Raw genomic sequence first — 10679 nt, forward strand, 5'->3', positions numbered from 1 at the left:
TCAGTATCGGTTGAAGAGAGAGACGAACATTTGAGTGTAGAAACCTCTCGTGAGATCTCCATCAATTGGAGAATGGAAAACAAAACATTCTTTATAATTGTGTAGAAACCTCTCCAACATACGTGTCTTGAGTAGAAGTCCTTCAAGAAAAATTCCAAAAAAGACAATATTTACTAGCTATGGACTTGGGCGGTTACAAATGGTATGAGTAGAAGTCCTTCAAGAAAAATTCCAAAAAAGACAATATTTACTAGCTATGGACTTGGGCGGTTACAAATGGTATCAGAGTCAGACACGGGCAGTGTGCTAGCGCCAGCGATGACGCTGGCCCCAAGATGGTGGATTGTGAGATCCCACATTGGTTAGATAGAGCAATGAAACGTTCTTATATATGGGTGCGAAAACTTCTATCTGACATACGAGTTTTAAAACTTCAACTATTATAGGAACAATTAATTCATTCCACCAAAAATTACTAGTTTAGTTCCTAAACTTACACATTCTAAATTATTTAAAATTTCTTGCTCTCATTCTTGTATTTGAAAATTGAGAAAGCAAAAGCTACAAAGCTGGAGGAGATTAGAATTGTTGTAGCACAGTGAAGTGCAGTTTTTGATACAGAAATTAGCTAGCCTGTTCATGTCGAAAGTCGCGGTAGATGTGCCATTTCTGATATCTCTGAGGCTCTGCTAAAACAGGTCTAAGACGAGGTGAACTTGTGCATTCTGGACAGCAGCATCCTCTCAACTCCTCCACACACTCTTTACAGCATCTGAAACCAAACAAACTCATTCCATTACCCAACCCATTTTTGCTTTGGAATTAAACCAACGAGATAGCAAGTAATGATCAGAGATCAGGAACGAGTGTAGCCAAAACTTGCAAACCAGACTTACAGAAATAGTAGATTGCAGTCGAGATTCGCACAATTTCGGTGCCTTAATTGAGAAACCTTGGAAGTACAGATATAGCATCTGGCAAAAGCATTATTCCCAGAAAATTGAGGGGTTCTGCTCGATTCAACTTCAGGGTTGTAGGCGGATGGAGGCAGTGAGAGTCGTGAGTCGAACACGAACAAATTACCAACCCATTGCTCGATACCTTCATCTTTTAGATAATTAGTGACTCCTCCTTTTAAGGTGTAAAGGTTTTGAAACCCCCTTTCCCTGCAACAATGATTAAAAAAGTAATAATCATGACTTCATCCACACACCAGATCAACATTGTGCCCAAGATGTCTATCATGGTGAATAGGTTGCTGGTAAAGAAGAGGGGAAAGAAAAATAGCACTAAAATTCTATTGTAATATGAATAGAACATGCAATGGTAGTAGCCTTTCAAGAGGGCTATCTCCCTCGGCCACAAGATAACCGACTCCCAAAGTTAAGCTCAATCTCCAACTCCCTAACTCCCTCGATTTATAACCGCTCCACCATAACTTCTGTGTTTGATTTGAAGAAGGATGGTACAGATACAAAAATTGGTTTACCTTAGAATTGTCGAATATACATCACAACGGATACCGCCCGTGCAATACATCAATACCTCTGTCTTCTCTTTGTCAGCATTTGCCAAAGGATCAGAAGCAGCATCCTAAATAAGCATAAATAGGGACGTTAGCGAACAGATCACAACTGTTGAAAGCTCCACAAGTTATCTTTATTTCTTTACTTATCCCAATCACAAAGAACAAAGTTATTCGCTCACAACTTAGGGGAAAAAAGTGAGCGTCTTCTACTAAAAGGATGACAAAAGAGGTACCAAACATCAATATATTGAAATTACTACACCAACTGAAATCCAAATACAGAAAAATTTATTCTGAAAATTATTACAAATGAAATTAGTTACGAGGAAGAAATTCATTGGAACGAGAAACCACTTAAAGAAAGACAAAGAGAGCAAGAATTAATATCAAACTCGTGAGAAAATGGTTGTTTTTGTGACAGATTGGGGTACTGTAGGGGTTCGGAGAGATGTTCTAATGATGTGTGATCCTTGGTTAGATTCTATGTCTCTCTTTCTCCCTGAGCTTTATTGACAAAAGCTTGTTGTAATTACTCTCTAGGTCTGATTTTACTAGGTTAGAGCCTCTTTTCGTATTTTCATTCCCTTTTGTGGGCTTTTTTTGTGTTGTATTCTTTCCTTTTTTTCCTCAATGAAGCTCGGTTATTCATAAAAAAAATTATATCAATGTTTTAATAGAATACTCAAAGTGATTGTTGATGCTAAAGAAGAGTTTTTAAAAGATTTGTGTCCTTGTTATCTGCTATTCTTTTTACCGTTGGTGACCGACTGATTTGACGTCAATTCTACAACATGTTCCACAGTTGACATACCTCAGTTTGGGACAAACCAAATGATGTGCACCTAAAGTTGTCCACAGTTGGCCGCTGGGCACCTTGGAAATGACCAATGTCCCACTCATATCCTGAATATATGCAATTAGATAGCAATTATAACAAAATGAAGTAAACACGAGAACCAACAATGCAACTAAAATGCCCAAACACCAAAAGCTAGAGGAATAAAGCTCCTTTGTCTTAGTTCCTCAAAGTCATCAAAGAGCTGTTTCAATCTTATTTCCAAGAAAAGAACCAAAAGTAAACGAACTGTCGTAAAAAAATTGCATATTCTAAATTCAATATTGAACAGAACATGTAAAAAATACTAACTTTTAATGGTCCATTTGAGGGAATATTTAAATATACAATCATAAGCATCTTTTATAAGAAAATGAATGAGAAAAGATTATGGAAGAGAAGTACGTACCATTTCTCATATCCAATAAAATATACTTTGTATCCTTATTCCTATTCATTGTTTCCAACCTTTCTCTCCACTCAGATGGAGTTAAAGGCGTTGCTCGCTTTGATGGATCAAGCAAAGGAAGATGTGAAAAGTCGCCTTCCAACTAAGGAAAAAAGAAAAAAAAAAAAGCTTACAAGTTAGAGAATGTTCCTCCTCTCTCCCACCAAACCAACAAATTAGAGATACGTCATTCAAATAGTTGTTGCCATGTACTATAGTAATTTTATGCATATGATAAGCTCCTGCAAGTTCTATCCACAACGTATTGAAATCAGACAGTTTTGAGTACTCTAGGAAGAGAATAAATGAAGCTCAACAGAAGAAGAAAAAAAAGTAAACAATAAAATTCATCCTAAAGAAAGTGGTTTGGCTCACTTGTACAAGTGAGGGCTTATAACGCAACTTCAGCTTGGGAAAGGCATGCCCATTTATTGCCGGAGAAACTTGAACTAGGATATCAGAAAATCTGGGATCTTCTCTTAACCAGTTAGCATAAGCAAGAACATCTTTTGATGGCCCACTGTACTGAACCAATAAATATATGATTAGCATGAAAAGAAACCAGCAACAAATAGAAAGTAAATAAGAGATGATTAATGATTCATTAGGCATTTGATCTTGGTGTTTAAGGTTCAAAGACTAAACAAAAACATTTAAAGAGAATTATAGGATAATATGTCACATGTTCATGCATATTAATGTCAACAGGCACCGAAAATCTGGAGAATTCAAAATGGAAAATAGGTACGAAACAAATATCAAACTTGGGAGTTAATGGATCTCATTCAGAACAACAAAAATACATGGAAATAAAGATACCATTCGGAACACAATACCTGCGCGTTAATTCCTTGTTCATTCAGGTAGATTCGGCCATGTATATCCAAATCCTAAACGAAAAAACAGAGAGCACATTATAAATTTCGTTCATCAAGTTACCAAAATCCCAATTTCTAGGTTTGTGAACTGTAACTGTGAATTCAATAGTTTGGACAAAGAAATTACCCTCATAAAGTAGAGATGCTTAGCGACCTCAGCTTCGGGATCTTCAATGGACACAAAATGGTAGAAATTAACGACTAAAAAATCTTCCTCCGAAGTTTCGGGAAGAAGCCGACGATGTTCCTGGTTTGGCCGTGAGTTCGATAGAGATACCAAAAGAAAGGTGTTAGGTTGAGTTACAGAGGACGAGGCAACTGCAATTTGCCTCGGCTTCCATTTCCTGTGGCGGAGCGGAACTCTAATGGCAGTAATGGAGAAATTGATTGTACAAGAAATGGTTGGTCTGTGGATAAGAGTAATCGTAGCCATGGCTGCCGCATTACCACTGTCCAGTATCGTCAGTGACAATGGCAGCTGCATTGGAAGCTGCAAGCCATAGAAATGGTGGTGGTTTCACCTTGCCCCATCCCCAGCTCCTAATATGAAAGTATTGGATTATGACGTGGAAATTATAATGAATTTTCATTTTCTTGGATGGAGGATTAAAAAAATTAAGAGAGTAATAATTTTACAACTATACCCTTATTATTATTAAAAAAAAAAAAAAAAAAAAAAAAAAAAAAAAAAAAAAAAAAAAAAAAAAAAAAAAAAAANAAAAAAACAAAACAACGCCATTCGTCCGGAAGCTCACATCTACAGTATTTTTCTTCTCCCCTTTCTCCTTTTTCGTTCTTCCACGCATCCCCGTTTCTTCTACAACCTACGCCGGCACATCCTCTTCGCCACAGTCGTACGCCGGCACACCTTCATCGGAACGCCTCATTTCATTCTTCTTTCACTATCTTTATCTCTGCTGCAACCGCGCCAGCACGCAGGACTGCGCAGCCTTCTTCTGCTGGTCTCCAAAGTTCACACTCGCAACCTCAACCTCTCTCAGTTTCTGTACGCATGGATCGTTTTTCTTTTTTCTTTTTGCTTGTTCATTTTTATTTCTTCAATTCAAACCATTCAAAAATAGGGTGAAATTGGACTGAATTGAAATTTAATTGAAGTTTTGCCGAATCCGACCTATTTTGGACGGGAATTTGGTTGAGACAAAACAAGATTTGAGATCAGATTGAAATTCAAATCCTAGTTTTCTTTTTTTCAAACCAAACCTGACGATGATTTCAAGTCCGTTATGATTCCAAATCCTTTCGGTTCCAAACAGGGGTTAATATCATTTGATACGTGTTTCCAAATGGTTCAAGCATCTATCACTTGGTTGAATTATCCTGTTAAGTTTGCAATTTTGCTCAACCTTAAGTGTTGCAGGGACGTGTTTGAAAGTACTTCGCTAGTATGTCCTTTTCTACTCTGAATATCATATTATTGCAGGCTTTCAGGATTATAAAACAGTAGAGCATTTTCCAGTCATGCAAATCTTAAGGGTTGTTTGCTTGCATCTTTTGTTTTTGTCTTTAATACTAGAACAAAATTTTGAGCGACTAGAATTTGGGAGTAATTGCAGTATCGTGAACAAGTATTTCTAGGTTCACTTACTTTGTGGGAATTAGNTTTTTTTTCATTGGTTGGAACAATATTTTGCTCAGCTTTGGATAAGTTCTTCAATCAGTTGAGAGGGGATAAGGGACTCTTTAGAGTTCACAAAAACGTATAATAAGTTTGGTTGGTATTCAAATTCCTTTTAACCAATAGAGGTGCTAAAATTAGTATTATGGTTCCAGCAGGGACTCAAAAAAGAGGTTGGATGGTTTTTTGGGAGATATTGGATGAATTGCAACAGCAATCTAGAAATCCGGTGGATTTTTGCATGCAGAATGAAGATATTTCTGAGGCACGTCTTAGAAGCAATGATTGTGACAATGACCAGGTTTTTTCAGCTTCTTTGGGATTTAAAAAGGAAAGGAGATGGCAGTTATACACTTCGATGAAGTTTTTGTTATAATAAGGCTTCATACTTTTGAAGATTGAAGGTATATTTCTGAAATTTTGAAGAAATAGGTTTGTAAAAATTGTTAAACCAATCCTTTTTCAGCAGATAAGGCTTTGCTTAAAATGAAGGATTTTAAAAGGTTTGCTGACAGGGGACTTCTTGCTTCTTGGTAGAAGTTGGGGTCTAAAATACAAAAAATGGATGCTCAAAAGCATAGTAGGCTAAGTGGGTAGAAGGTTTTGGAGGATGGATCAAAATCAAGAATTTCCTCTTTCTTTATGGAATAAGGAACACGATGATGCCATAGGCAAGGAATCTGGTGTGCTCATTAAGATTCTTCGGAAACAATTATTTGCTTATGGTTAGCTATCTTACCCAACTTCACTTGAAAATGCAAGAAAAGCACAACAAACAAAACAATAATTGACAATACCACTGTTATGTTCATATTTCTTCAATATTTACTTTTCTTGAATATTTATCGACGATATGCATAAAGTTCAAGAGATAACACGATTACAAGGAAGAAAAGACAACCACACAATGCCAACAATGCAAGAGTGTTGGTCAAATATTGATTTGAATTTTGGCATGGGGTGTTAAAAATGTTATCAGAGCAGGACCTCTTCTAGTAAGATGTGATTCGGGACAAACTAAGTAGAAGTTGGTGGGCATGTAACGCCAATTAAAGGATATGATGCAATTAGGTGTGCATCACATTCGAATCTGGATTCCGAATCTTCGTACGAATCCTGGGCCTGGTGGTGCTTTCAACAAGTTTTAGTTGGCCTTTAGTGTGGTTTTGAATGGCCTGTCTCTGGCATCATGTGTGCTTCTCAAGCTCTGGCTTTGGTCTTTAGTGTGGTTTTTAGTGGGCTGTCTCTGGGTTTGGTTTTTAGCGCGGTTCATTGTTGTGTTTGTTGGCCTTTTTGTCTCTCAGATCTTTGGTTTTTTCATTCCTTTTTGGGTTTCTTTTTGGCCCTTGTTACTTCACTTTTAGTTCTTTTTTCACTCCCTTGTGGAATTTGTATTCATAAGCATTAGTCTCTTTTTTATTTCTTGGTAAAAAAAAAAAAAAAAAACAAAACAAAATGTTGAGTTACTTGTAAAAGTAGAGATTATTGTGCACTTAAAATTATTATTTATAATCTCCTGGAAAATTAACTTCAGCTATTTTAAAAAAATGATTTTCCATGGAAACACATTATAAGTAAACAGGAGACAATAGCTTAAAGAAAATGGTCATCTATACATGTTTTCGCTAAATTGTTTTTCAAAAAACTAATTTTTTTTTTTTTTCCAAAACACTTCCAATAGCCCCTATCATGCTGAATTTGTTCTGAATATGGGAAATGGTTGAAATATATAGTGTCAATGCTAAATTAGTTCTGAATTGGAGTGTCTTCGTCTTCATCTAGTTCATGCTTGTTTGGCTCCTCGTGTGGTGGCTATTTTTTGGCCCCTTCTGTATTATTTTATTTTTCTCCATGAAAGCTCAGTATTTTTATTAATAAAAGTGTTAATTAGTTTTGGCCAATTTTTTTGGTTTCCAATAGGGATGATTGTAATACATGATGTTGTACTTGATGTATGCAGGCTGGTTGCTTCAGGTTTTGGAGATCAGGTTGATAGCTGACCATTATGGTAATATATATTTATGTACTTAGGTTGTTTACCGATGCCAATTACTTTATTATTTTCGTTATTTATTATTTGCTGAGAAGGAAATTATTCCGATGTTGGCACATGAGAAATATCAACTGCCAAAAGGAGTTGCAGAAAGGTACCCCACCTGGCAATTATCAAAAGAGTCATACGAAGGAGATTTGAGATTTTCCTGATATTTATTTTATTTATTTAAAATATTTCTTGCATGAATATTGTGATGAGATGGTGTTTTATTTTTTTAAAATTTTATTTTGATATTTCAGAATTACCTGCTTGGAGCTTTTAAGCCATCTTGCAACATATCAATTGCATTTTCTGATGGGAAAACACGCAAGCAGGTATCCCGTTTTCAGTAGTTAGCTGATTTAATGAATGAGAGAAAATGTTTGTTCCAATTCTCATTTAGACGTGTTTTTGAAATAATAAACAGGTAGTATCTATGTAAGCTTATTGTTTTTTTAGAAGAGAGACAATTTCATTGATGAAGGGAACAAAAGGAGTTAGACAATCCTAATGCTGCCTATTTGACAATTGGTATAACCGAGGGAAAACTATAGCTAATTTCCCTTAAATCATGCCAAAAAACTGTATGGAGACTTTCCAACCTTTACTTGAATACAAGTACTAACAAAAGCAATCGTGAGGCTAATATACCTCATACCTCCAAGGAGACTTTGAAAAACCCCCCAAATAGGGAGATGGCTAAAAACATTCAGCACTCGATGAATAGTATTTAACCACAATAAACTGCTGCCAGAGAGCATTTTCCTCATAAAACGCCAAATCCATTTTTCTAAGAGGGCCTCATTTCGATGCTCTCGATTACTGATCGCAAGGCGTCCCGTAAGTTGGGGAAGCTGAGTTGTCTTCCAATTTACATTGTGCATACCCCCATCCAATTGCGAATCTTCCCAAAAAATTAGCGAAGAATCTTTTCCAAGGAAAACTGCTACTTTGGTGGGAAGGTGGAACAAAGAGAGGCAATAAATTGGTAAATAGAGAGTAGCCTGAATAAGAATTTGTCTACCACCTTCGGATATGTTGGCATATTTCCAGTTGTGTAGTTTATGATCAATCCTCTTAGTTATATGAGGCCAAAAAACTAGCCAAGAATTTCAAAAATTGAAAAGGATCAAACACCATGAGATGGTCCCATATTTAAATGATAATGGATAGTGATTGGAAGTAATGCGCTCAAGCCTGAGTAATTGTGCCGTCCCAAACTTCCAAAGACGATCATTGGTGAGAAAAGATTTGTCCAAGAGTGAGAGCATTATTGCCTGACCAAGTGAAACAACCATTTTGAAGTGACATGTCAAGTAAGTTAACAATTCATTGATTAAAAATTCGCATGTTCCTAGTGTTCCCAGGTCCCACAAGTTTCATTAAAATTTCCACCAAGGATCCATCGACCCACCCAAACCTACCAAATCGTGAAACTCTTGCCAACAATCTGTTTTAAGGCTCTAGCTGAAGGACCATAAATGGAAGACAACCAAAAAGAAAATCCATCAGCCATAAAATCATGAATAGAAAGTCAGAAAAGACCTTAGTTCTTAATAGTGAATTTTGGATCACTCCACATAATAATAATAATCCTATCCGACGCATAGAATCGAGGGAGGCCCATTTGATGTATTATGAGCTCCATATAGACTTGATTGTACGCGTCGTGACCTTGGACAACTTTGTTTCTTGTATAAGTGCAAAAGAGGTGTTTTTCTTTTGAATTGTGGGTTTGATCACTGGCCGTTTTTTCCACGACTCCAAATGATGTACATTTGAAGAGAGAAATTTCATTGATCAACTGGAGATCCGGCCAATAAATCCAGTTTTGTCATAATGTACAGTGGTTGTGAGGTTCTTTAGCTCTCTTTTGCAAATTATTTTCTTCCCTTTAGTAACAAAGTTTTTTTCCACAGTAGGTGCGGGTGGAATGCAATAATACAGAGGCCAGGGTCTTGTAGAATGGAAACAATTTGGCTCAGTGATGGAGGAATTTAGAGGAATTGCTTGGAGCTGTTGGAACAAATTGATGATAAAATAGATTCTGTAGTACACGGAGTTGTGAACAAATGAGATGGAATAGTTTGCCTCTCGAGGTTAGGGGAAGTTGGATTATGTGTAGCAAATGGTAGGGCTGGTTAAATTGGGTTATCAGGAAAATGACAATTGGGATCCTAAAAAAATAGTAAGGTGGATAAGGATGGAGCCTTGAGGAGGCTTCTTGATTTTTATATGAGCATCGGTTAGGTTGATTTTTCACGAGGTAAGGTTCGTTGTTGTTTCATACCTTTGTATTTATTTCCACTGACATGAAAGTTTTTGCCCTAAAAATTTGGAGGCAAATTGAGTAGTCCAATCCATCCTCCATTAAAACCTTTCAAGTTCTCCTTCTGGGATGTTTTGGAATTCCTAGTCTACAAGTTCAATCTATAATCTCCAATCAGAGTCCAATCATCATTCAGGCAGAGAGGATCACGTAAACTTTGACCATAACAATGAAGCAGAGCTTTGTTGTCTTGAAAGGGATAAATAGACTATCAGTCCAAAAACTCTGAGAGAATAGTTGACTTGATACACGGCCAGTTGGGATTGTGGCTGGGGATTGGTTGGGCAGATTTGGGTGCCTGAGTCTGCTGTTGAAGGTTTTCTTTGTATGTGAGCTTGCGGTTCTTCGTCAACTTCCTATATTAGCTTCTCGTGGATAGTCTGAGATAAAAGAGAAGGAAAACCGACAATGTTTGCTCTTCTGAAGGGACAATAAGGCGATGACATCCTCTGTTATGAAAAAGCTGATTAATTTCGACAATGAAATCAGTCTTATTTTTCAATTTTTCTACCCAGAGAGCATATTCATCATTTCTCAATTCAAGAAGACTTGTGTGAGCAAGATTCATTGGAAAAGTGTTGAAGGACTTTGCTGACCAATGGAGTGAGTTCCAAGTAATGGGGATGGCAAAAGTATAGGTACACAACCAATTTCATAGATAAGGGCTCAGCTTCCATGAGAATCATCATCAAAAGCAATGGAGAAAACTTTTCAATCAATTGAGATAGATCGTTAGAGTTGTTCCATTCTGGGAGGGGAGGTAGAGGGTGAATCATGATGACCGGAGATTATAGGCTACATAAGCTGGGAGGAGAGAGTAGAGGGAGGCAGAGAATTCATTCTGCTTCTAAAAATTCGGAGTCTCTCTCTCTCTCTCTATATATATGTACAAATATAAATATATGTTTATTGTCTGTGTAAGCTATTGAGTTTTGATTTTTTTTTTTTTTTTTTTTTTTTTTTTTTTTTTTTTTTTTTTTTTTTTTTTTT

The 10679-nt window shown here is 36.6% G+C and overlaps 2 protein-coding genes across 5 annotated transcripts in view; one reads left to right on the forward strand and one right to left on the reverse strand.

Moving 5' to 3' along the window:
- Window positions 1–440: 440 nt before the first annotated feature.
- LOC111792650 (rhodanese-like domain-containing protein 8, chloroplastic) lies at window positions 441–4239 on the reverse strand. Its single transcript, XM_023674193.1, has 8 exons — window positions 3817–4239; window positions 3648–3701; window positions 3187–3336; window positions 2773–2914; window positions 2340–2431; window positions 1490–1593; window positions 897–1166; window positions 441–772 (listed from the first exon to the last, which is right to left on the reverse strand). Exons 1-8 carry the CDS (start codon window positions 4171–4173, stop codon window positions 625–627), a joined length of 1317 nt encoding a protein of 438 aa, XP_023529961.1. The 5' UTR covers window positions 4174–4239; the 3' UTR covers window positions 441–624.
- A 172-nt stretch (window positions 4240–4411) lies between these two features.
- LOC111792652 (vacuolar protein sorting-associated protein 26A-like) overlaps window positions 4412–10679 on the forward strand; it is a 10426-nt gene continuing 4158 nt past the window's right edge. The window contains exons 1-4 of one of the 4 annotated variants that reach the window (XM_023674197.1): window positions 4424–4695; window positions 5481–5729; window positions 7286–7333; window positions 7621–7695. In XM_023674197.1, coding sequence (XP_023529965.1) covers window positions 7331–7333; window positions 7621–7695 — 78 coding nt within the window. In that variant the 5' untranslated portion in view covers window positions 4424–4695; window positions 5481–5729; window positions 7286–7330. Of the gene's footprint in view, window positions 4696–5480; window positions 5730–7285; window positions 7334–7620; window positions 7696–10679 lie in introns of those variants that run through there. The other 3 variants (XM_023674198.1, XM_023674195.1, XM_023674199.1) reach the window with 3 other exon arrangements.

Source organism: Cucurbita pepo, chromosome LG04 (genome assembly GCF_002806865.2).
Source record: "Cucurbita pepo subsp. pepo cultivar mu-cu-16 chromosome LG04, ASM280686v2, whole genome shotgun sequence".
In the NCBI taxonomy this organism is placed as follows: domain Eukaryota; kingdom Viridiplantae; phylum Streptophyta; class Magnoliopsida; order Cucurbitales; family Cucurbitaceae; genus Cucurbita; species Cucurbita pepo.

What these genes read in the sequence shown, in the direction of transcription:
- LOC111792650 (XM_023674193.1), bottom strand. Translation starts at nt 4,173, where the DNA reads ATGCAGCTGCCATTGTCACTGACGATACTGGACAGTGGTAATGCGGCA. An exon ending in AACAAGGAATTAACGCGCAG is followed by an intron (nt 3,337 to 3,647) that starts GTATTGTGTTCC and finishes TTATTGGTTCAG; the next exon opens with TACAGTGGGCCATCAAAAGA. An exon ending in ATAAGCCCTCACTTGTACAA is followed by an intron (nt 2,915 to 3,186) that starts GTGAGCCAAACC and finishes TTTTTTCCTTAG; the next exon opens with TTGGAAGGCGACTTTTCACA.